The sequence below is a fragment of the Canis lupus genome, chromosome 5, assembly GCF_011100685.1.
Source record: "Canis lupus familiaris isolate Mischka breed German Shepherd chromosome 5, alternate assembly UU_Cfam_GSD_1.0, whole genome shotgun sequence".
Classification (NCBI taxonomy): domain Eukaryota; kingdom Metazoa; phylum Chordata; class Mammalia; order Carnivora; family Canidae; genus Canis; species Canis lupus.
In genome coordinates, this window is record NC_049226.1 from 47,638,285 (window position 1) to 47,665,763 (window position 27,479).

At 34.8% G+C, this 27,479-nt stretch overlaps 1 protein-coding gene across 6 annotated transcripts in view; it reads right to left on the minus strand.

Annotated features, from left to right (window-relative positions):
- ATG4C (autophagy related 4C cysteine peptidase) overlaps window positions 1-27,479 on the minus strand; it is an 85,360-nt gene that overhangs the window by 16,448 nt on the left and 41,433 nt on the right. For 5 of the 6 annotated variants that reach the window (XM_038537325.1, XM_038537324.1, XM_038537322.1 and 2 more), the window contains 7 exons: window positions 24,399-24,632; window positions 21,866-22,196; window positions 19,196-19,266; window positions 16,081-16,217; window positions 9,437-9,515; window positions 8,702-8,778; window positions 3,101-3,220 (listed from right to left, as the gene is read on the minus strand). In XM_038537325.1, the coding sequence (XP_038393253.1) occupies window positions 3,101-3,220; window positions 8,702-8,778; window positions 9,437-9,515; window positions 16,081-16,217; window positions 19,196-19,266; window positions 21,866-22,196; window positions 24,399-24,632 (1,049 nt within the window). The other variant, XM_038537327.1, reaches the window with a different exon arrangement.

The window sequence follows — 27,479 nt, forward strand, 5'->3', positions numbered from 1 at the left end:
GAGCATTTGCCTTTGGCTCAGGTTGTGATCCCAGTGTCCTGAGATGGAGTTCTGCATCAGGCTTCCCACAAGGAGCCTGCATCTCCCTCTGCCTATGTCTCTGCCCCTCTCTCTCTGTGTCTCTCATGAATAAATAAATAAAATCTTTAAAAAATTAAAAAGAAGAACTGAAAACTCCCAAGCCATCCATATAGGATCCTAATTTAGGCAGTCAGAAGACAGAAATCCTATTGTACATGTACCCTTGGCACCTAACAAATACTGTTTGCCATTCTTTAGACAAGCTCTATGTTTTCCTTTTCCAATACCTTTGCTCTTACTTCCTCTGCTTGAAGTAACCTTCTCTCTTCTTAAGACAGTAAAAATTCAGCCTACATTTTAGGGCCCAAATTAAATACCACCATCACAATAAAGAACTTTGACCTGGATGTGACATTGCTCTCATTTCAACATCCAACCTTCTGCTATCAATTTATTTCTATTTTTTGTATGGGTGCTTATCATCTTCAATGTAATATATGTATTGTCTTATTCCCTCTCCTAGACTATAAATGCTGCTTGAGGGCAGAAGGCTTATACCTGTTCAAAAATAGGGGTTATGGCTTAGTCATTTTATGCTTTCAACATGGTCGTTACTCAGATACTTGCTGGGCTGAGCTCTGCTAAACACTGAATTAATTTCACAATTTTTATTAACATTTTAAAAGTCATGTAGCATAAGGCATTAGAATATTCATTCATACAGCATTACAAATTAAACATAAGAATCTAGGCTACCTAGCTTTCTTTCAAAATGAGACAACTGAAATTATATCTATTATATAAATTGTATCAAATTACATTAAAACAAATAATTTAAACTGTTTTAATTTTTTAAGAGAAAAAAATAAGTTTAACAAAAATGACAAGTTCAGTTTTTAAAATGAGAACTATTTAACTTACAATCTTCCAAGCAAAAGTAAATGATCAAGTTATTAATCAAAAAAGATAGTTTTTGATAACTGCTACAAAAAGCTATTAACTTAAGAACAACACTATTATTAAAGCAAAGTTAATTGACTGGCAAAATTCTCAGTACTTCCAAATGACATTTCAATATGGCTTCCCTTTGCTTTAATATTGCATATTTTACTCTGGTGCATCATGAGCAATAATTTCTAAGCATCTTTCCCATGTAAAACCCGTAACATATATACATACATACACTTATATATGTAAAATATATATTATATACATATATAAAACCCATAAAAACTGTAAGTTTTAATCAGAAAATATCAACATGCAACTCATTTGTTTATCTTGTTTTTTCAATTTGGTAATAATAATCTGGTTGGTTTCTATTCTAGGAGTAGACTACACTACTGTTTTGTTTTTTTTTTTTTAATTATTTATTTATTTATTTATGATAGAGAGAGAGAGAGAGAGAGAGAGAGGCAGAGACACAGGCAGAGGGAGAAGCAGGCTCCATGCACCAGGAGCCCGATGTGGGATTCGATCCCGGGTCTCCAGGATCGCACCCTGGGCCAAAGGCAGGCGCTAAACCGCTGCGCCACCCAGGGATCCTACACTACTGTTCTAAATACACTTATTTTCACCTAGAGAGAAAATAAACTAGTGGAAGCAGAAACAGGGCTTCAAATGGGAAATGTTCATCAACATCAATCTATATTACAGTATCATCTGGATTTGTATATTTTAGCACATATTTTACATGATACTTTATAAAGACAGAATTGTCAAACTAAAAATATACAAATAATTATACTAACTTCAAGTAATAAAAGGGGGGGGATGGAGAAGACATATTTTGTTACATTCACTTGGTCCTCTGAGTTAAAAAGAATGAAAAAGACGACAACTATGAGAAATGAAGAATAAGGAAAAGTTCTCACATATCTCATTTTCTCCCCTCATTCATTTTTCTGTCATGCTCCTGTTACATTTCCTCTTTTATATGGCAGGTCAAGTAAACTAAGCTTATATGAAACTTTTTTATTTAACTTTTTCATTCTATTTTTACATTGTAAAAATCAAATTTCAACCTGCTGGGTCCATTTTCCAAAAGAAAACTAACTAACTAACTGGAAGTTAAAGCAATAATGAGGGCAGCCCTGGTGGCTCAGCGGTTTGGTGCCGCCTTTAGCCCAGGGTGTGATCCTGGAGACCTGGGATCGAGTCCCGCGTCAGGCTCCCTGTATGGAGCCTGCTTCTCCCTCTGCCTGTGTCTCTACCTCTCTCTCTCTCTCTCTCTGTGTCTCTCGTGAATAAATAAATAAAATGATTTTTAAAATAAATAAATAAATAAAGCAATAATGAGGTACTATTATACCTGAGCTCAAGTTAAAAATTACAAAAAATGAGTATGGTATTGGTTTTACTTACCATAAAACGACAGCCTAACTATTGATACTAATAAAGACAGCTACCCAGTTATGGTTACTTCCTAAATAAGTAATCTTTTTTATTTTCTAAAGTACTAAATATAAACAGACCTTAAGGTTCTATAAATGTTTTAACAGTACTCAAAGACCAAAAAATGCAGAAGTTTAAAGGTAATGAGAGAGAGTTAAATAAACCTATTTCAAAGATCCTATAAGTAGAATAGATCAGATTAGACAAGCTTATTGGAAGGTAACAACATAGCTCATTTTATAAAGCAGTTCTGAGAAATCCAAAAATACCATTTCTCTTTAAAAAAAAAATCAAGGAAGCACTTGGACTAACATGAAATAATGCACAATTTGGCTTGATCAAATACTTCATTAATTTTTTTCTACCCCCTAAGGTACTGCCCTTTTAAAATCCTCTTCAAATAAAATATAACCTAATTGCTTACACATGGCTAGTTTGCAAAGGGATTTTTATTTCAACAGTGCCACCTAGTGGAGCCACTGATACTTTCAAGTGGTCACTAGTTGGTTGCATTAGTCTCAAAGGTTAGGAGTCTGCAAATAGTTTTATTTTCTGGTTCACAATATTCTTATTAACATTCAAGGGGAAATTTTACAAAAAAAAATTTACAGATTTTTGTCCTCTGACAGTCTATATCTAATAAAAATTAGGTTATTTACACATACAATATTTTAAATAAAAGTACCTTAGTGATTTCTTCAGAAGCTCGTTTGAAGTCCTGAACATTTCGACAGTAAAATCCTATTGTACAGCTAGGATCCATTTTTCGAAATGACATCTTTTTGGGAGAAGGGCAGTGGAATGTCTGCAATTTTAAAAGTTCTTTAGGATTAATTCAGTTTTATTTGATGGACTTGAGTATATACAAGATATTACTTAATTTAAAATTTTCCATCTAGCTTTTCTCACAAATATGCTTTAAAATAATGTTTTAGTCTATCCTGTGCAAATGGTTCTTTCCATTCTCCAAAGCAAAACATCACAGCCAACATTCAATTCACCAAATCTCCACTTTATGTGACATTAGTGTCATCTGTAAAAGAAAAAATGTTTGTCAAGTGGCATACATTTATAACACTTGCAGAATGGAGGAAAAATGTGCCACTGGAAAAGACATACATAAATAAGCTAGTACAAGGTTTAGAATCAAGTTAGTTATTTCTATGAAAGTTCAGTTAAGCCTGGGGGTGGGGGGTGTTGAGATTGTTTAATGTTTAAAACCTTTTAATAAGGATATCAAGACTTTGTAAACAAATACACAGATTCATGTAAATGTTCCATAATGATATGAAAAGAGGTCAATTTGAGTGTGACAATTCAAGCTGCTTTTTTTTCCCTTGTAGATAGTTCAATCATACATTAGATTCAAATCCACTATCATGGCAGTGAATATAGGCCAAAAAAATGTGTTTTCAAAACTATGACTTCTATAAAATGCTTAGCTAATACTTACTTTATATAGTGAGATCCAAACTAACTAAACTAGAGCCTCTAAAGTACGAGTCAATACAAGTATTATCTTGGTTGGATTTTTTTCAATACTCTTTCACCTGCTTTATCTGTTTTATTGAAAACAGATCTGAAAAAGCACAGAAGAAATATACAAATTTGTTAGCTAACGATATACAGGAGTGTATTAGTGTATAAGGGACAGACAGCTCTAGGTAATATTTACAAAAAGTTATTCTACATAATACAAGCTATTTAAAAATAGTCACTCAACTCCTTCCAAAGCCAATAATAAGGAATGTTTATTTAGTTTTTACTACATGAAGTTAAGGAAGAAGAGCCAAAGGTTTATACAGAGTCCAATAAAGTATTTTTTAAACTCATCTACAAGGATGTCCTACATTATGCTAAATTAATGTTTTCATGTAAGAACCAATAAAACTAAACCAAATGGGCTTAAGTGTTGTTTCACTGTATTGCCTCAAATCATTGTAGATATTAACAACAAACACTACATTGTTATTCATCGTTGTTTTGATACCTTCAAAGAACTTCTTAAATTATTCACAAAAACACAGATATAAATCTCTGATAACTGAAAACTGAAATTGCTATTGGGTATTACTATATGAGGACTTGGACTCATATTATAAAGAGGCATTTTATACCATTAAAACTTAAAATTATATTCTTTCATTCACCCAAGAAGATTCTGAAGTCAAGCCAACATTAATTTATAATTCAGAATCATTTCTGTTTGTTGCCAAACAAGTTAAGACTTTAAAATATTTTCCCAAGGGACATTACACAGCTATATTTGCTTTGTGATAATTCTTTGAGCCCTGTACTTATGATTTCTTTTTTAATTTTGAAACTCTGATGATTGGTAAGAGTAGCACCTTCTACTTTACAATCACATTTTAGGGAGTATTTACTAGATACACTTCTGTGACAATGAAATATGTGACTGAAAAAAACTAGTCAAGGTGAGTCAATTCCTATTTATTTCATTTTTCAACAAATAATTTATTCATTGCCTCAACAAATAGTTATTAAGCACCTACTAAATGCCAGGTACTGTTCTAGGCTTATTTTTTGGAATAGTGGATTCTATTACCTAAACATACAAATAATATTGAAACAAATATGCTATTTTGGTGATTTAGACCCTTACAACAAAGCACCTCCTACTAACTGCAGTTCACATATGTTATTCATGAAGGGTACATCTTTCACTGATGAATTCACTCATCCATCTAAGCACATCACATCACTCTTTTTTTTTTTTTTTTTTTTTACATCACATCATTCTTACAGCTTTAATGCCACTATTCTCCAAATTTACTAGGGTAGATTAAAATAATCACCACTGCATGGACTTCCTAAAATCTGAAACTTGAAACTGGGGGCCCAGGAATCACAAAAGACTAGCATGTGTATTAATAAGGCTTTTCCTGCCTTATTAGAATATTAATATTTAATAATAAAATATTGCCTTAATAATAGGGACATCCAGGTGTCCCACTTCTAATAAAATCTTTAAAAAAATAAAAAAGAATACTTGGTCTAATATAGTTTCAAAATGTTAAAAGCTAACTCTAAATATTTAGGAATTCAATACCATAAGAACAAAAGATGTAATCTGCTAAATCTCTTTTTCAATCTCAAATATTCAAATATCATACTACTTTCTTAAATTTTCATAATCTTAGTGGATTCAGGACACTCACTCAAAATTACTTACATGTAATTGAGTAAAAGACCTAAGATTTTAATTTCTCCATCTCCTGACCAAAAACAAGTATTGATCGAAAAAAGTTGCTTTCAAAAATAATTTTGGGGCTCCTGGGTGGCTCAGTGGTTGAGTGTCTGCCTTCAGCTCAGGTCGTGATCCCGGGGTCGAGGGATTGAATCCCATATCACGCTCCCTATAGGGAGCGTGCTTCTCCTTCTGCCTATGTCTCCACCTCTCTCTCGGTGTCTCTCATGAATAAATAAATAAAGTCTTTAAAATAATAATAATTGTTGTTGTTATTATTGTTGTTGTTGTTGTTGTTGTTATTTTGGGTGCCTGGGTGGCTCACTTGTTAAGCATCTGATTCCTGATTTCGGCTCAGTTCATGATCTTAGGGTTGTGTGATTGAGCCCTGCATCAGGTTTCATGATCATCATGGAGTCTGCTTAGGACTTTTTCTCTCCCACAGCTTCTGCCCCTCCCTGCCTCTCAAATAATAAATAAATAGAATCTTTAAAAAAAATAATTTTAATCACTGAAGTAAAAGTAGTTTTAGAATGCTCATATAATTATGTCAATCAACTGCAAAACATCAAGAGCTTATAAATACACACAACCTACATAACAAGGCAAAGACAGTCAATTAATATACAGGGTAGTTAAAATACCTCCCACTTGAAGCATTTTAAATTTAAAATATGATAAAAAGCAAAAAGTAAAATTTTATTTCTGTACAAAGGCAACTTGCTGTAGTTTTTATATTATACTCTCATAGAAAAATAAATGATACTATTCACTAAATAGCCTAAGATAAATCCCTGAACTCAGAAAAATGAAAAGCTGTCCAGAGGAATTACCCAGACAGGTTGAGATACTCTCTCAGCATCTGAAAAATATAAATCTAAACCCACTTTCTCAGTGTCCTAATGTATAAGAAATAAATGCTCTGTACATTTCAGAAGTTATGTAACTTCACTAAACTTTACAAATCTCTTAAAATCATTTCCTCTTTTCCATTCTTACTACCAACATCCTACTTCAAGGTTCTATTGATGAACCTATGAAATGTTACATCTACCTCTCAACAGTGAGCTGCATGCAGCCTTTCTAATATTGCTAGTGAAGACATAACCAGGATAATCACTCATTTGGTTTCTTTGTGGAATCGTTCAAAATATCAGATGAATAGTCTCTCTACTGGTTGAAATAGTCAACAATAATAATCTTTTAATTTGCCTATTTTTAAAAATATATTGTATTTATTTATTCATGAGAGATACACAGAGAGAGAGGCAGAGATACAGGCAGAAGGAGAAGCAGGCTTCATGCAGGGAGCCCGACATGGGACTCGATCCCAGAACTCCAGGGTCACACCCTGGGCCGAAGGCGGCGCTAAACCGCTGAGCCACCAGGGCTGCCCAAGAGAAGGAAAATTTAACTATTATTTAATACTTCTGGGGTTTTATAATGTATATTTATCATATAAATATGATTGTTAGTGTTTTCTAACTTTATAATATGTTCTAAATATACATATATATGCATAATATAAACTAAACTATTAGAGGCCAGGCATCCCTAATTCGCCTAGTTTAGATAATACTAGAACACTATGAGTAATTTTCCATCTGAGTTTCAAATATCTACTTTTTTAAGCAGTTACTATGGATGGCACAGATACACTGGAAATGTAAGTCAGACATAGGTGCCACAAAATCACCACGTAGTTGAAAGAGAACTGCAACATGGTTTTAGCACAATTCTGTGCCTCCCACAGTATCAGTCAACTAGAAATATTTATTAAGATTTACATGAAAGATACTATGAAGGAAAAAAACAGAAAACAAACCTTACTTCTGGCCTCAATCTACTTTTACTTTTAGTTCAGGTATAGTTTACAAAGAATGCTAGGCTGTTTTATAATGTATCTTTCAAACCGGATTTTAATCTTAAAGTTTATTTTCATAATCTATCCTTTAAATACTACTAGATATCAATATTAGCTAGGAAGCAATTACTAAATAAGTATTAAACCATATTTCCAATTTGTCAAGCCCTTGAGAATTATTGATCCATGCCATTCAAGTGATTACAATTATGTGAAAAGTTTGTAAAAGCAACAACTGGGAAAACAAGAATCAAAAACCATGTAATAATTACATGTCTTATTTATGCACTCTCAAAATTTTCTGAATTAAAATACTGGATCACAGGGGTGCCTGGCTGGTAGAGCACATGACTCCTGATTTCAGGGTTGTGAGGTCGAACCCCAGAGTAAGAACAGAGTTTGCTAAATAAATAAATTTTTTAAGATAATAATGAAATTTAAAAATAAAATAAAATACTGGATCACAAACGACCAACATAAAGGAAAAAATATGTTAAGAAATCAGAGCTAAAACAGTGGCACCTGGGTAGCTCAGTTAGTTAAAGATCTCCCTTCGACTTGGGTCATGATCTCCGGGTCCTGGGATCAAGTCCTATGTCAGGTTCCCTTCTGAACGGGGAGTCTGCTTTTCCCTCTCCCTCCGCTCCTCCACCCCACTTGTGCTCTCTGTCTCTCTCTCAAATAAATAAATAAAATATTAAAAAAAAAAAGAAATCAGAGTTACAACAAATATTAGAAACCCAACTAAGCTCTTAAAAAACTTAATCAGAGGTTAAGACTTAGCTATTATACTTAAAATAATTTAGCAGATAGTCTTAAGTCACTTTGTCATTCTAACCCAACTCCATCATCTTCTTTTTCTCACCACCCTCTACTTTTTTCTTTTCTTAAACCATACCTAACATTTTAAATTCTTCAGTAACATTCAGCTGTTTATCTACAAAATTACCTGGAGGCTTGATTATTTAATTTGGTAGGTGTTGGATACCTAACAAGTTAGAGACAAAGATAAATAAAGAAAAAAGTATGTCATAAATTCAAATTCAGCAACAAATTATTTAACCTCTGACCACTGTGTGGATTATGGTTTTATAAGTCAGTAAAATATTATTAACTTGTAATACCATAAAAGTATAGCTGTCTAGCACATCTCCAAATAATTAGAGTTTGCTTCATATAGTAAGGAAACAGCACCAGCTCTTTATCTATGGTACCTCAAGAGGGAAATCCTTTATGCTGACGTCTACAAAAGATTGGCAGTAATGAGGATCCATGTAAATCAAACTGTCATCTACAAGGACAAAACAGAAGACAAGTAATTCAAAAAACACCTTATTATTACACTGCTTACAATCCAATTTCTATGTAGAATAGCTGAAAAAAACCTGGGAGTAACAGCTTGCCAGACTGATATTCATTGACTGAAACATAGGTTTGCACAGGACAGATTAACTTTTGCATAATCAAATATGCTTGTATAAGCAGAATTTTTATAAAGTGATGAGACTGTCATTTAATTTTTGGTGATAAAATTACTTTCACAAACACACAATTATATTCTACAGTTTGCATATGAAAAATGTATTGCACTACTTTATCCTGACAGAAAGAACATATTGCTTGTCATTTTATCATCAACTAGCACCACTAAAACTGGTAAAAAGTAAATATGTAAATAGTAACTGCCAGAATGTGGCAGCAATGTCTTCTGAAGTTTATAGTGAAACCAATAAATTATGCCTGTTTATGCAATAACAGAAATTAAACATACATTTTACAGAATCCAATTATGTTGTGGACCAAATGACAAATGAGTGGCTATGGTAGGACTGATGAATTTATAAGGTACTCATTTTGCTGTTAATCATCCTGTTTCCAAATGATCCCAAATTAACTTTCCAACTTTTAAAAGAAAACAATAAAGAAATAAATTTTACTAAACCACTAACCTTGAAATCCAGCAAAATAGTATGACTGCTTAGGTTTGCCACCAATAATACCCACACAATATTCAAGGCTTAAAATACCCTGCCAAAAGAAATTAATTCAGATTTAGACTCAAGAGGCAAATGATAATTATTGAAAACAATCAAATTCGAATTAGCAGTATTAACATGTATAGAAGTTCCGAGATTTTTTACCACCAGTTTTACTGTTATTACATATGCCTCCATATTTTAAAATCCTTTTATCTCCTGTACCATTTTCCATTTTCTTTAAATCACTCAACATTAACATGACTAAATCAACTATTCTGATCAGCATGACACTCAATGACATTAACTACTATGTCCCAGATACAGAAATAAATAAGGTCATCTTATAAAGGCAATAAAACTCCTGCCAAAGCCAAAACACTTGGCCTTCGGTTAACTGGTTCAGCCTTATCATGATCAACGTAGTATTTTCATCAGGTTTTTTGAAATACTAGAAATAGTTCCTAGACCTTATTCCTGTTTTCACTGAACCTCAAGTCTTAGAATCGCAAACTACAAACCATTTTTCTAATCAACATTCACTTGACACATTTTTATGCTATTTCATAAATTTATTGCAATAAACATAAAGACAAATGAAAACAATTTAATCTGAGGCAAAAAATAATTGCTATTGTACTTAAAGTCAATTTAATTTATTAATCATAAAATATCAAGCATACCTCAATAAATTATTTAGTGTGCCCCTCAGCATCTATTCTAAGTAGAATTCTATTTAAGCTGGGCCAAATAACTCTAAACCTTTTTTTAAAAAGATTATTTGTTTGTATTGATTAATTGATTGATTGATTGATTGATTTTTAAGGGAAGGAGCAGAGGAGGAGGAAGGAGAGAGAAAATCCCAAGCCGACTTTGAGCTCAGCACAGAGCCAGACGTGGGGCTTGATCTCACAATGCAGAGGTATGACCTGAGCTGAAACCAAGAACCCTGTACTCAACCGAGCCACCCAGATGCCCCAATAATTCTATACCTTTTAGAAAACATCCAGTTGAATTACATAAAGTCTTGTCAATAGTTTAGTTTATATTATGCATATATATGTATATTTAGAACATATTATAAAGTTAGAAAACACTAATAATCATATTTATATGATAAATATACATTATAAAACCCTAGAAGTATTAAATAATAGTTAAATTTTCCTTCTCTTGGGCAGCCTTGGTGGCTCAGCGGTTTAACGTCGCCTTCGGCCCAGGGTGTGATCCTGGAGTTCTGGGATCGAGTCCCGTGTCAGGCTCCCTGCATGGAGCCTGCTTCTCCTTCTGCCTCTCTCTCTGTGTCTCTCATAAATAAATAAATAAAATCTTTTAAAAAAAATTTCCTTCTCTTAAATGATAGGATGTTTTGAAATCTAGAAGATATAAAAATAAAAAGTATATAGGGCACCTGCGTGGCTCAGTTGGTTAAGCAGCCAACTCTTGGTTTCGGCTCAGCCCATAATCTTAGGGTTGTGACATGGAGCCCTGCACTGGGCTCCACACTCAGCAGTGAGTCTGCTTCTGATTCTCTCTCTCTCCCTCTCCCTCTGCCCCTTCCACTGCTTGTTCTCTCTCTCTTAAAATAAATAAAGTATATGAACTAATGCTTTTTTCCCTTTAATAAGTAATCAAACCATGGAGCATTTTTTTTTTTAATTAAAAAGATGTTCTTAAAAAGAATATGTGTTTGGAGGTGCCTGAGTAGCACAGTCAGTTAAACACCCGACTTTTTGTTTCCACTCAGGTTATGATCTCAAGGTTGTGAAATAGAGCCCCACATTAGGCTTCATGCTCAGGACAGAGTCCGATTGAGAGTCTCTGTATCCCTCTCCCTCTTCCTCTGCCCCTCACCGCCCAAGCATACACACACACTCTCTCTAAAATAAAAGAATATATCTTTAAAAAATAATGATATGTGGTTATTACAAAAATATACATAGAATATATATTAAAAAGTAAAAATTGGGAGGACCTTCATGGCTCAGTGAGTTAAGCATCCAACTCTTGATCTCAGCTCAGGTTTTGATCTCAGAGTCCTCAATTGAAGCCCTGAACTGGGTTCTGCACTTGGCATGGAGTCTATTTTTAAAAAGAAGTAAAATTTCCTGAGTGCCTGGGTGGCTCAGTCAGAAGAGCATGCAATCTCAGGGTCATCAATTCAGCCCCATACTGTACTGGGTGCTGAGATTAAATAATTAAAAAAAAAAAAAACTAACAACAAAAATTAAAAATAATAAGAATAAATTCAAAAACTAACAAGTTCTCAAAACCCCAACACTCAGAGCTCATCATTATTAATATTTGGGGAATACCTTCTTGAACTCAATCGATGTTAATTATATTCACATAGAGATTTACGAATACAATTCTATGTATGTGGCATCACACTACCTATGCTGCTATAACTTTGGTCACTCATGTTGTAAACATATTTTTCTATCAATAAATATAGATCACTAGTACAATATTTAATGGCTGTAAAATATTCAATTTTATGAAAATAGCAAAATGTGCTCCAAAATCTCCATTATGAATAGTTGTTTCCAGGTCCTCACTGTTCCAAATAACTCTTTAGAGCAAAAAACAACTATAGATTTTCAGTCATGTGAAAATATCATAGAGGGTTTTTTTGGAAAGGAGAACTGCAACTAAAAAAGTTAAATAAAACAAAGAAGGCATATTATAAGTTAAAATTTTAGAGCTAACAGGGATGCCCAGATGGCTCAGTAGCTGAGTGTCTGCCTTTGGCTCCGGGCATAGTCCCGGGGTCCTGGGACCGAGTCCTACATCAGGCTCCCCTCAAGGAGCTTGCTTCTCCCTCTGCCTATGTCTCTGCCTCTCTCTCTCTCTCTCTCTCTCTTTCTCTCACACATGAATAAATAAAATCTTTAAAAACAATTTTTAGAGGGCAGCCCGGGTGGCTCAGCAGTTTAGTGCCTGCCCTCGGCCCTGGGCGTGATCCTGGAGACCGGGGATCGAGTCCCACGTCAGGCTCCCAGCATGGAAGCTGCTTCTCCCTCTGCATGTGTCTCTGACTCTCTCTCTCTCTCTCTCTCTCTCTCTCTCTCTCTCAACAATAAATAAATAAAACCTTTAAAAAAATTTTAGAGCTAACAAATAAATTAAGGTGAAATTATACACAAAATAAATAAATGTTATTATTCAATTTTTATTATTATTCCATTAAGTCTATTATTCTATTCCTTTCCCTTCAAATAAAAATATTTTGATCAAGAGTGCCTTACTTCAACCTGAGGCAATCTGATCAGCTGACACACAAGGTTTCTGACAGAGAAAGCCATGAAGAAGTGAAAGTTCTAAGTCTCTCATAGCCAAGAAAAGAAAGAAAAAAAATATATAGCAAGAATCATCAGTGATTCTCCTCAGCAAAAAAGAAATGACTCCAAGTAATAGAATAAAGACTTTGGTTCCTGACATCTGTATTTCCTTTGCAACAGACTAGAGCAGATTTAGCAATAAACACTTAGAAGCAGATTAGGAACTAGAATGCCATTACATATAAGAGACTGTATCTTTGGAAAACTGAAACATTTTTCAGTTCCTAAAAAAGCTTCTTCACAGTTATCTAGTAGTGAGAATTTATTGAGCTGTACCCACGAAGCAATAAATAAGACTGAAGTAATCAGTCAAAAAGAAAAGTCCTAATTTGTCTTGCTGGAGAAGAACATATTAGATTTTCCCCATTCCAGGTCCTTTAAATTATAAATAAATACATAAACAAACAAACAAACAAACAAATAAATAAATAAACGTCTTGAGCTAAGAGCTGATAAAGCACCAACCTCACCAAATTTCTTTCTCCTCACAGAATCTAACAGGGGATGGTACCATCTCTGAAAGATTGGAATTACCTTGATTAATAAATTTGAAAAATAGAACTGAGTGGTGAACTTTAGAGAGTACAATGCACAGTGGTTTGGCAGGAATAAAATACAACTGCTGACAATGAAGGAGGAGGAAGTGGAGGAAAGGGCAAGATGGAGTGGGAAGGGTGGAATGTGGTGGAGGTAGAAGGGGCAGTGGAGGAGGTGAAAAAAGAGGAAGAAGCAGCAGAAGAGGAAAAAGATTATTCTTCTTTTAGGATTATTAGACACTACTTTTTCACTTCTAAGTGAATGCCTCTTTACAAGTTATCGTTTTGGCATTTGACCCAACCACCCCTAAGCAAACATAACACATTGCAATTAATCCATAGCCATTTCAATCATTTTTTGCTGATAATTGAAAATTTAAAATGTATAAATTAATCTGGTAAAAAGACTTTTACATTTTTAAAAGTTCGTATTTTAGGAGCACCTGGGTAGCTCAGTTGGTTGAACATCCAACTCTTGATTTCAGCTCAGGTCATGATCTCAGGGTCGTGAGCTTGAGTCAGGCTCTATGCTCAGTAGGGAGTCTGCTTGAGATTCTCTTTCTCCCTCTGCCCCTCCCCCCACTCATGCTCTCTAAATAAATAAATAAAAATTAAAAAAATAAAAGTCCATATTTTAGGGAAAAATATCAAAATAACAAAAATATTGGTCTGTTACCAGTTTGCTGTCTGAACTTAAACTTACCACTTAACATCTGCCTTTTCTGTTTTATAAAGATAGTTCCTAGCTGTTGTGAAAGCAAAATGAGATATATCTGTATTAAAAGTGTTATACAAATATGAGAGTTAACAAGTATTTGTTGAGCAACTCCTACATGCTGCGTACTGAGGATCACTTTAACAGCTAATCATAGTTTGTTTCACTACATTTTGGCCTCCAATGAAATATTCAAGAGCATGAGGCAATCCTACTATCTGATAAAAAATATTAATACACCAAGTAGCAAAGCCTTCAGCTAGATGCAATATACCTTGAAGCCATCTGCAGCCCGTTTCATCAGAAATGGGGGTTTGACTAAAGAAGTCAGTTCCAAGATTGTCTCAGTTTCTAATCTTTTCATGGTTATATAAAAGGCAGAGGGAATCCAGTTTGGACCTGATTACAATCTACTGAGACATGGCCACATGCCAAGTCCCAAAACCCTCAATGGACTCACTAGATGAAATGGATCATAACTTCCTACATTCTACCATTAACTTTACTAAAGAGCTAGACGTTAGAAATCAAAACCTCACTTCTCGGTGCACCTAGGTAGCTTAGTCAGGTGTCTGCCTTTGGCTCAGGTCATGATCTCAGGGTCCTAGGATCAAGCCCCATGCGCTTCTCCCTCTCCCTCTGCTGTTCCCCATGCATGTGCATGCTCACTCACTCTCTCTTTCTCTGTCAAATAAATAAAATCTAAAAAAAAAAAAAACTTCTATGTAGGGGATTCATGTTATCAATATATTATAGTATTAGTATTGTTAGTAACATGTATGCCCACAGAATTTTAGTAACTATTATGAAAAGTCAAACCTGCTACCAAACATCCATATCCCATGTACATAAAACAGCTGCTCCAGATTTTTAGAAATAATACAGTCCACAGTGAGAATATATATTCCACCCCATATATACAAGGACTGTGAAGCTTCATGTAAGGGACAACTGTTACTGAAACATAAAAGACAAATTTCAAGATTACTATATGCCATAACACTCTATTCAGAGAGGAATTCCGTCTCTGGCCTTGAAAAGATGAGAAATTTTACTAAAACTAAGAAAATAATATAAATCCTATAAGCTTAATCAAAACTAAGTATTTCAAAAGTCTTGTGCAAAAAGCAGAAAAGAGAGAAGGGAGGTGGGGAAGAGGGACGAAATGGGTTAAGGGGAAATGGAGATACAGGTTTCCAGGTATGGAATGAATAAGTCACAGTCATAAAAGGCATAGCATAGGGAATATAGTCAGTGATACTGTAAGAGCATTGTATGGTGACAGATGGTAGCCACCCTTGTGGTGAGCACATCATGATATATAGAGAAGTTGAGTCACTATGTGGTACACCTGAAACTAATATAACATTGTCTGTCAACTACACTGAAGTAAAAAAAAAAAAAATTTAAGTTTTGTGACAACTGAATACCTTGGTGCCCAAAACAAGGTAACATAATTAGACAAATTCATCTGGAAAAAAAAATTGTGTGTTCTCAATTAGAACAGATTTTTAACTGGTTAATATAAAGAAAACCAAGACGGAACCTTCCCCATACTATCTTCATCATTTCTATCTAAATAAATAGTCATCCCACTTATTGACTTTATAGTGGCACAGGAAACAAATTAAGAGGTAATACAGCAGTAATAGAAAACTCAGTTTATTCCAATTATTATCTCAAAATAGTTTAATATGGGTTTTATAAATAAACAAAAGTACATATTTTTAACAATCATAAATAGGGATAATGGGAACTGTAGACATAGTACAGATTATAATTATTGCTACATCTGTGTCTCCTTGATTAGTTACAAAAAAATTAAAAGGCTGTTTACTTGGTCATAGAACACCATACTCTTCAAATCACATTTGATCTTGCAATACTGAAATTTTAATCTCTAATATCAAGTTTTATAATCCGCAACTATAAAATCATCCCTATCTATTTCATAGAAAAAAAGACTGCAAACCTATATTTTTCATTTTAGCTAGCATTGCCTTAAAAAAATTAGTTATTTCATACCTTTACAAAATCTAAGTAGTCGGTGTTGGTTCTTTCCCCACCAAGTCTAACAGGGATTAGAATAATAACAGCTTTGTCATCTGTATTATCAGAGGCCATGGAAGTGCATTGTTTATCAATTACATCAGAACTGTAAACTGAGAAAAATATAATGAATATGTTTATTAAATTATCTAAAAATGATTTTCAGAAACATTTTTATTTCAATCCCTCCTTCCCACTGGCCAGTCATCTAATCTCTAATATCACTATCAAGGTCTCAATGAGTTAAAAAAAAAAATCTCTACCTCACTTATACATTCAGCAGATACTTAGTGAATATCAACTATATAGCAATAAGGGCTTCACAAGTGAGAAAAAGAAAGGAAAAACCCTGCCTTCATAGATTATATACTCTAATATGAGGAAATAGGAAACAAATAAAATACATGTCAGATGGTGATGGGTGCTTTGAACAAAAACAAAGGGAGAAAGATGGATAGGAAAAATGGGCATGGCAGAGGATGGGGGTGAAAATAAGGTGGTAAGGAAGACCTTACGAAAAATATAACATTTAAGTCAAGACAAAGTAAGAAACCAAGAAATGCCAATACTTGGAAGAGCATTCCAAGTATAAAGATCAGTAGATATAAAGATCAGTCAATACAAATGCCTTAAGGCAGAAGCATAGCCAGCATATTCCAGGAACAAAAGGCCTGTGTCTCTGGAGGCAAGTCAGCAATGAGTAAAATAATAGGAAATAAGGTTAGGAGATAAAATAAAATGTTGGGGGAGAATGAAGACAGATTGCATGAATTCCTTTTTTTTTTTTTAAGATTTTATTTATTTATTTACTTGAGAGAGCAGAGCGAGTGAGAGAGAGCATGAGCTGGGATAAGGGACAAGCAGACTCCCCACTAAGCAGAGAGCCCAATGTGGGGCTCAATCGCAAGATCTTGGGATCGTGAAATGAGCTGAAGGCAGACGCTTAACCTGCTGAGCCACCCACATACCCCAGACTGTGTGAACTCGTAAAGGCCACTGTAAAGACTACAATTTTTACTTTGAGTGAGAAAGCATGCTATTGAAGACTTTTTTTAGAGAAGGAATGTCCTAATTTGACTTATCCTTTACTAGTATGGTTCCTATGTTGATAATAGACTGTAGGGGCAAGGGATGAAGCATATAAAACAGTTAGAAAACAGGGCACCTGGGCAGCCTGGGTGGCTCAGCGGTTTAGCGCCACCTTCAGCCCAGGGCCTGATCCTGGAGACCTGGGATCGAGTCCCACATCAGGCTCCCTGCATAGAGCCTGCTTTTCCCTCTGCCTGTGTCTCTGCCTCTCCCCCCACCCCGCCTCTGTCTCTCATGAATAAATAAATAAAATCTTTAGGAAAAAAAAAAAAGAACTCCTTAATATGTTAAATGCGAGATGGGAGAGGGGAAAAAAAGGAGTCATAGGTGATGTGAATGGTTTTGGTTTAAGTAAACAGAGTAAGAGACATACCATTTACAAAGACATCCTATAGACAACTATAGGAGGGGAAAGAATAGGAAAATCAGGAATTCAATTCTAGACGTGCTAAGTTTCGGATATCTATTAAACATGCAGGCAAGGAGGCTAAGTATGCAGTATAGATATAAAAGTCTGGATTTGGTTGAAAGATCCTATAAATTTGGGAGTTGACAGCATATAGATAGTCCTGTAAAGCCATGAGACCAGGTTAATTCAAATCTGTGTAGAAGAGATGAGGTCTAAAAGCTGAATAGAATTTTAGAAATCAGCGAGATAAGGAAAACCAGCAAAGAAGACAGTGAAGGAGTGGAGAAGGTAGAAGGAAAACCTGAAAAGTAGCATTCTAGAAACAAAGTAAACAAAACGTTACACGGAGGAAAAAAGTGGTCAACTGTGTCAAATGCTGCTGGTAGATTATGTAATGTGAAGACTGAGAACTGACCACCAGATTTTTAGCAGGATTAAATTATTGAGAAGAGCAGTTTGAGTAGAGTGATGGATGTGACAGCCTAAGTGAAATAGTTTGAAAGAAAAAGGGAGGATTTTGTAGAACCAAATATAAACAAAACTTTGTTTTGTTCAACAACAACAAAAAAGCTTTCTTCAAACTCCCTGTTGGAAGAAAACCAAACTTCTGCTCTTATACAGTTAACTGATTAATAAATTATGCTACGTGCACCCCACTTTAATTTAAATTGCATCCTCCCTTTAAATTCCAAATTTAGGATATGGCTATCAAATTTTTCTGTTCAGCAGCTTCCCTATCTCCCATAGTCAATCTAAAAAAGGTACAAAAATGCAACAACAGTTCTTTCCATGTTTCAATTCTATAACTTTACTTTTTCCAAAATACTCTGTAACAGCTTCTAATTTATAAATCTTTAAATTCTCTAATTTTTCTGAGGCAGTGCACACATGATCATCCCTATCTTTGACTCTTCTGAACTAATAATATATACCTTAATCAAATGAGCTTTCCCTTTAGAGAACAGATTGCTGGTTTCTAGGTGGGGAGGAGGGTGACGTGGGTAAAGGGGGTAAAAAGGTATAAGCTTCCAGCCACAAAATTAATAAGTCATGGGGATGTAATTTACAGCATGAAGACTACAGTTCATAATATCATGTTGTTATATTTAAAAGTTGCTAAGAGGGGTACCTGGGTGGCTCAGTTGGTTGGGTGTCTGCCTTCAGCTCAGGTCTCAGGTAGTAACCCCGGGATCCTGGAATCAAGCCCCATGTCAGCTCCCTGCTCTTCCCAGAGTCTGCTTGTCCTTGTCCCCCTCTCCTTCTCCGTCTCCCCCCTCCCCTGTTCGTGCACTCTCTCTTTCTCTCTCAAATAAATAAATATTTTTTTAAAAAGATGCTAAGAGAGTTAAATATTTTTTTAAAAATCTATTTTTTAAGTTGCTTAAAAGATTTTATCACAAGAAAAAGAATTTTGTGACTGTATGGTGACAGATGTTAATTAGACCTACTGTGGTGATCATTTCACAATATACACAAATATTCAGTCATTATGTTGTGCATCTGAACTAATATAATGTTACATGCCAATTATATCTAAATAAAAAGGTATGACCAAAAAATCAGATAAAAATTAGAATTATATACATTCCTTACCTGTACAATCCTGTGCAACATAAATAGTTATTCCTTGTAAATCAGGGTGTCTTGCTTCTTCAACTGCTTTTCTAAAAAAAATAACATGTATCATCCTTTAAAAGCCTAACAGTTCCAGTTAATAATTAAAGTTTTAAAGGAAAGAAAGCCATCTTTTTTTTTTTTTAACTTTCCTATTTAACCTATAATGTCTGCTTTCAAAACTATTTTCTGAATGGTATCAAAAACCACAGGAATCCCTTCTAAGTAGAGTATTATACTAAATTACTCAAAGAACATTAAAGTATAAGTTACATGGACACCTGGGGTAGCTCAATTGGTTAAGCATCTGCCTTCAGCTCAGGTCATGATCCTGAGGTTCTGGGACAGAGCCGCACACACATCAGGCTTCCTGCTCAGCAGGGAGCCTGCTTCTCCTGCTCCCTCTGCCCACTGCTTCCCCTGTTTGTGTACTCTCTCTCTGTCAAATAAAATCTTTAAAGGGGATCCCTGGGTGGCTCAGTGGTTTGGCGCCTGCCTTTGGCCCAGGGCTTGATCCTGGGGTCCCAGGATCGAGTCCCACGTTGGGCTCCTTGCATGGAGCCTGCTTCTCCCTCTGCCTGTGTCTCTGCTTCTCGCCCTCTTTCTCTCTGTGTGTCTCTCATGAATAAATCAATAAAATATTTGTAAAATAATTTAAAAAACATAAGTTACAAAAGTTATAAAAAAAAATTCTTGAGTATAAAGCTGTAAACGCTGCCCTCCAAAAAAGGATTTCTCTCAACCACTCACCTGGCTATATTAAACATTTCTAACCAGCAGTATTAACATATGCTTCAAGTTTTACATCAAATTCGTTTACATTACTAACAGTGAATTATTGTCCTCTGCTACATTTATGAAAGTTTTTGCTTTCTTTAAATAATAGCATGACTTTTGGGGCACATGACTTTTGGCTCAGTTGGTTAAGCCTTGTACTCAATTTTAGCTCAGGTCATGATCGCAGGGTTGTGAGATCAAGCTGAGGGACATTCTCTTTACTCAGCAGGGAGTCTGCTGGAGATTCTTTCTCTCCCTCTCCTTCTGCCCCTCCTCACCATGAGTGCATGTGTGCATGTGCACTCTCTCTCAAATAAATACATAAATCTTTAAAATAAATTAATAAATAATAGCATGACTTCTTTTCCCTTCATTCAAAAACCTGTATAACCTGAACAAATGAATTTCCTAACTTTAAGCCTTAGAATTCTATAAGTAAAACTGCAAACTGAAAAATATTTCTGAGTATAATGTTCTCAATGGTGCACATGATTTGAAAATAGTCACAATAACATCTGTAAAAGGAAATTACACAAATGGAAGAAATAGAAATATTTTTATTTAACTTCGTAATTTTTTAACTTCACATGCCTTGTTATTTATGTTTGTATGTGTTAATTTAGAAGAGGGATTGGCAAAGTATGGCCCATAGGCCAAATACAACAAGTGGCCTGTTTTTGTACAACCTGCAAACTAAGAACGGTTTTTACAGTTTTGAAGGGTTGTAAAACAAAAAAAAGAAAAGAAAAATGGGCAACAGAGCCCTTTATTTACCATAAGGCCTTTTACAGAAAAAGTGCTCTGATCCCTGGAGTACAGAACATAATATCTTCAAGAGTAGAAACTAAGCTTTTATAATTATGCTTTTATACATCATACCAAGCAGGACTTGATATTATTAACAAAACATGGGACACCTAGGTGGCTCAGTCAGTTAAGTGTCTGTCTTTGGCAGAGATCATGATCCCAGGGTCCCGGGATTGAGCTCCGTGTCTGGCTCCCTGCTCAGTGAGGAGTCTGCTTCTTCCTCTGCCACCTTTCCCTACTAATGTTCACTCTGTCTCTCTCTCTCTCAAATAAATAAATAAATCTTTAAAAAAACAAAACAAAAAAAGCAATCCATTTAACAACATTAGGTAAATACATTTCCATTTGTAAGCATCTGGCCTATACAATATTAAAGCCTATTAATATGCAAAAAATCTTATAATAATTTCCAATTTATATGATTTTAAATGTAATAAACTTATTATAACACACTATATTTAGATGGCATATAATGATTCCATACACAACATGGGTCGCACAACAAATAAGACAATTATTTTTAATTAAGCAGTATCATAAAAGGCTGAGGTATAGTGAAATTTGACTTTCGACTTTTTTCTAACTACTCTGAATGTCACAGACCCTTTACTTTTACTATGATATAATTATAATATTAATAGTCCCATACATTTACAATTCACAAGAATTTGATGTGTGCAAAGAAATGCTGAAAACATCAATTTTAGCTCTTGACATTTCATTACACTATCAGTACATTACAGCCCCCAGGTTACACTATTAAAAAAAAAAAACTATAATGTTATGCATGCTCCAAGGTTGAAAGAGTTGTTAGTTTTTAGAACATTCCGATAAGAGACCCTGAATATCTATACCTATGAACAAAAGAGGAAAAATTTGTCATAGATAAATGTAACTAGAGTGCAATATCTTGTTTTTTCCTTATTAGCAAATGAAAGCTTCCTTATAAATATACTCAAACAATAAGACTTGAAAAGTTCCAATTATATGTATGCACTGCAAAAAACAGTATCTCTGAGCCTAAGGACCTCTGTCATAAGGTAAAAGAGTTTAATACAATTTTACCTTAAGATGTGAGCAACCACAGCTGGTCCATACCAATCTCCGGCTTTTTTCCCAGACTTCTTTCCATATTTTATTAGTTGATGTAAACCAAAGAGAGCCAAAGGGGAATCACCAAACCAAGAGATGATTTTCCTGTGATAAATTTCATTTCGCATTTCATGATCATCAGAATGTCTCCTGATTGTTTCCTTCTGAGAAACTGTTGGGGTTTTGAGTTCACTTTCCCCTGAAAGTGATGCTTCAAATGATGCAGTAAATTTTTTAACAGTGTTGGAAGTCCATGAGTCAGAGTCTGAATTTTCAATGTTCAAAGCATCAGGCCAGGTCCAAGCTATAGTAGTTCCAAAGCAAGGTTTCAGATCTTTTAAATAGTTAGATTTTAACAATTCCACTAAAATAGATAGCATTTAAAGTCATATAGACTACTAAACTAAAATAGTAAACTCAGAAGCAGCAAATTTCTAGAGACAAAAGGTAGATTAATGGTTGCATAATGGCAAGCAGGGTATTGGGAGTGACTACCAAAGGGTATGAGGTTTCTTTGGGGAATGATAAAAATGTCCTAGAGTTAGGTTATGGTGATGGTTGCGAACCCTGGAAGCATACCAAAAACCACTAAATTGTTCACTCTAAGTGACTAAATTATGTCATGTGAATTATAAAGCTGCCGAAAAAAAAAAACCCAAAAAACAATTTATATGAGCACAGAAAATATGGTAAAATATCAATAATGTTTACTTTTGAGTGGTAATAGTATTCTCTGGAGTTTTTTGTTGTTTCCAAATTTTCTAAAATGGGATTATATTACATATGATCAGGAAAAAAATAACCAAAATGAAAAAGAAAAAAAATGGTAAACGCAAGTACAAATAAACAATTCTGGAAAATGCTTTTCTTTCTTCTCTTTTCTTTGACAGTGCTGAAATCGAATGAGGACTTTTGTACTCCCTTACCAGTAATGCTTATCAGACGTCCAGTCTTGACTACAATTTACATAATGACTAACACTAATGAGAGAATAACTCCATAATGTGGATTTTGTTTTGATTATATGTTAAAATAGAAGTCTAACCACAGAAGTTTTAATTTTCTTTGTTTTTCTCTCAAACAATCCTTTCAAAATAACTCAATTACTGTTTAGGGAGTAATATCAATTCTCTAGTAAATGAAAAGTTAATAAATAGAAGTCATTAAAGATCAAAGATCCCACCAAAACCAACTATATTCACTACTTCAGTTTTTATGATAAGATAGTTCCAAGCATCCATGTAATTTTAACAAAATGAGTCACAGATTCAGAGAACTCGTTAGGACTTCGAAAATTATCCCAGTTCTTGTCCATGATTGCACAAAACTACAAATAAACCATCTTAGAGAAAGTTTAATTTTTTTCTTTATATTATCTGTACCACTCTTGAATAAACATTCTCTCTAAATAATTTCATCAATAATACCTACAGAAAGGTTATCAGATATTTGCCATGCCTTGCATGTCTAACACTTTAAAAATATGATAATGCTTAGTAATAACCATATATGATAGCCTAAAATAGTAAACTAAAATCTTCCTACAAATGTATAAATTATAAAAAATGGACTAATAGAAATGGTAAGAGTTTTTCTTTTTAAAAAAAATATATGTAAGAAGATATATGTAAGAAGAATCAATTACATTTTTGGGAATCTAGGAACATAATGACCTTATTATGAATATGCCTAGTCAATTTAACTGATTATAATCATATTTGCAAAGATAAAAATATTTTAAAGCATTATTGATATGTAGAGAGAAAATAAAGAAACCAGTTTAAATTTCTTAAGATTTAAATAATGTAAAAACATCACCTAACTGCTCAAAGTCATTGTTGTTAACTGCTCAAGATTTATTGAACTGGGGCAGCCTGGGTGGCTCAGTGGTTTAGCGCTGCCTTCAGCCCAGGACCTGATCCTGGAGACCCAGGATTGAGTCCCCCCTCGGGCTCCCTGCATGGAGCCTGTTTCTCCCTCTGCCTGTGTCTCTGCCTCTCTCTCTCTCTCTCTCTCTGTCTCTCATGAATAAATAAATAAAATATTTTTTTAAAAAGATTTATTGAACTGGAGATAATCCAGAGAAGTCAATCAAAAAGAACTAAATAATAACACCAAAAAAATCCAAAGGCTACTAAAAAATTGTAGTTAGATATAAGCCATATCTAGCCTACTTCAATAAAGTTAGAATATGCTAGATTAATTACAACTTTCAGGAGACGTCAGGAAGTCAAGAAATTAACCATAGAAAATATCTGCAGTTTACAAGCTGGAGTTAAAGCAAACAAAGAGGCACCTGCGTGGCTCAATCAGTTAAGCCTCTGACTTGATTTTGGCTCTGGTCATAATCTCAGGGTTCGAGGATCAAGCCCCACATCAGGCTCTGCACTGGGCATGGAGCCAGCTCAAGATTCTCTCTTTCCTTCTTCTTCTGCCCCTCCTCCCCAAACAAAAAACAAAAACAAAAAACACAACCCCTCCACCAACAAACAGAGATTTGATTTACCTCTACCAAGAAAGTGCAGTATGAGTCCTTGAGCCAGTAGCATCTGGCCAGTTCTTAATGTGCAGCCCCAACCACAGTCTGTCGTGAAGGCCGAGCCTTCTATTTGAGGAAATTCTTCCCTGTAGGTCAACCATATTCTTGAAATAAAATCTTTACGAAATTCTTCTACATTTCCCGCAATTACATGATCTTCTATTGTACATCCTGATCTTGCAGGTAACAGTTTATTTTCATCTACAAAATAAAAATATGAACTATAGTTAAATATATGCAAAGAAACTTCAATAATGCTATTATGTCCCCATCACTGTCCATCAGATATGGAGTCTATTACAGTTTTTCTGATACTTTTTCTCAATTTCAATGAAGATATATATTATTCTGCCTCATCAGACTGTTAGGAAAATCAAATGAGAATGGATGCGGAAATGTTTTGTATGCTCTTAAGCTAGCTAATAAAAGGTGTCATCAGGGCAGCCCGGGGGGCTCAGCGGTTTAGTGCTGCCTTCGGCCCAAGGTGTGATCCTGGGGTCCCGGGATCGAGTCCCACGTCTGGCTCCCTGCATGGAGCCTGCTTCTCCCTCTGCCTGTGTCTCTGCCTTTCTCTCTCTCTCTCTCTCTCTCTGTCTCTGATGAATAAATAAATAAAATATTTAAGAAAAAAAAGATATCATCAGTAATACTGTTAATAATATCCTATATTCCAAATATAATCAACTCTTTTATGAGGGGTTAATATAAAAATACCTTTTCCTTTTGCCTCATTTGGCTCAGGATATACATATTAGTGCTCTCTAAAATGAGATCTGCAAATAAAATATCATGATTTGTCAATATGTAAAGATGAATGTAATCACATAAACTAGTTCTAAAGATCAAATAAAATGTGCACATTGTATTTATTATCATGAATATTTATACTCAAGTTATAAAATCAAAACTAAGAAGCTAAAGAGTAAAATATGAAATTCTAAAATATAGTTATCCTTTCACGTTGAAATAAAATTTTCTATTTTTTTAAATAAAATTTTTTAAAAACTGCTCCTACCCACGTGTCTTTTTTTTTTAGAATTTATTTATTTATTTATTTATTTGTTTGTTTATTTGAGAGAGACAGAGAGACAGAGCGCACCAGTGGTGGGAGGGGCGGAGACAGCGGGAGAAGCAGGCTCTCTCCTGAGAAGGGAGCTCCACTTGGGGCTGCATCCCAGAACCTGAGCCAAAGGCAGATGCTTAACCAACCACCCAGGCGCTACCACATTTTTCATTTCAAGAAGCTTTTCCAAATTTATTATTTGTAGTACAGTTTCTATGGGAAAACTATGGTCACTATTTGCCCAATAACAAAACATGAGGGCTCAAATGAACTAACATTCCTTGATTACTCTCTCAAAATGAACTGACATTACTTGATTACTCCTAAAAAGAATATCTTAGAAACCTTTACAACCTCAGCATGCAGCACAATGCCTAACACAAGTAGATCCTAATAAATGTTTCTTGTTTTGGGTGGCTGGACAGGTGGATAGATAAATCTGCCTATAACTCTCAATTCCAAGGAGTTCTATTTCCACTATCCTTCTGCAGGATGTTAAAGCAATTTTATCACGCTTTTATTCTTTATCCTTCCTACATCTATCCTTCTTCAAGCTCATTCTGAAAAAATTACAATCACCTAAACTTCATAATATTCAGCTTAATGGAGCTAACTTGTGGCATACAGTTTCAATGACAATACAAAAAATGACTGCCAAGCTCCCATTATCAATGAATCTCTCTCAATATTTGAAGTAATTACAAACAAAAATGCCTAGAAATTGAATATGGCCCTACAAATATGTCCAAAATGTAAGTAAATATAAGATTCTTTTTAAAAAGATTTTATTAATTTATTGGATAGAGAGAGAAAGTATGTGCACAGGTGAGCACCAGCGTGGGGAGAGACAGAGGGAGAAAGAGAAGTAGACTCCCTACTGAGCAGGGAGCCCGACTTGGGGCTCCCAGGACCCTGGGAGTATGACCTGAGCCGAAGGCAGGCACTTAACCAACTGAGCCCCTCAGGTGCCCCATTAAGTGTAAGATTCTTAAATTTGATAATTTACCTATCATTTCATTTCTACTAATATTACAACACATTTGCAAAAAAAATTAAATTATTTTAACTAGGCTAAATCTGGCATCTTTCAAGCTTTTAAATTTATCTCTCTCTACCTTTCCTGAGCTACAAACTCTTCACTTTATATAATTCTTCCTTCCCGGTGTAAGATATTATGTTGTGCATTGTTTTTTTGTTTGTTCGTTTCTAAATAGTTTATTTATTTATTTATTCGTGAGAGACACACAGAGAGAGAGAGAGAGAGAGAGAGAGGCAGAGACACAGGCAGAGGGAGGAGCAGGCTCCATGCAGGGAGCCTGACGTGGGACTCCATCCTGGGTCTCCAGGATCACACCCTGGGCTAAACCACTGAGCCACCAGGGCTGCCCATGTTGTGCATTGTTATGTCAATATTTGTAGTACAGGGGCTCCTGGGTAGCTCAGGCAGTTAAGCCTCTGCTTTCAACTCAGGTCATGATCTCAGCATCCTGGGATCGGTCTACTCAGGGCTCCCTGCTCACTGGGGAGCTTGCTTCTCCCTCTCCTTCTGCCCCTCCTCCCTGCTCATGCTCTATTTCTGATTAATAAATAAAATATATTACAAATAATATTTATATTATATAAATCCAAGTGGTCCTGCCAGGTAGTATTATCTTGACCAAATATCAAAATTTAATTTTACAGGTTATCTGTGTGAGAAGCAATTGAGGATTTTATCTCATTCTAAGTAAGCTTAATCTTTTCACAGATACCATGCCCCTATCTGATAGGATTTTTCTAGGTTTTCTCTGAGATGATTCAAGACATGATAGGCCCAGAAACTTTTAGGGAAAAATGTAATTTGAGGCTATCTCTGACATACCAATTCTATCATAGGGGCCAAAATGATTTAACTGTAAATTGAACAAAGATAAGGATCTCTCCCTAATTTTTGAGCTGAGGAATATCTACAGACAATCAGTTTAGCCTTAAGAATGAAAATAGTA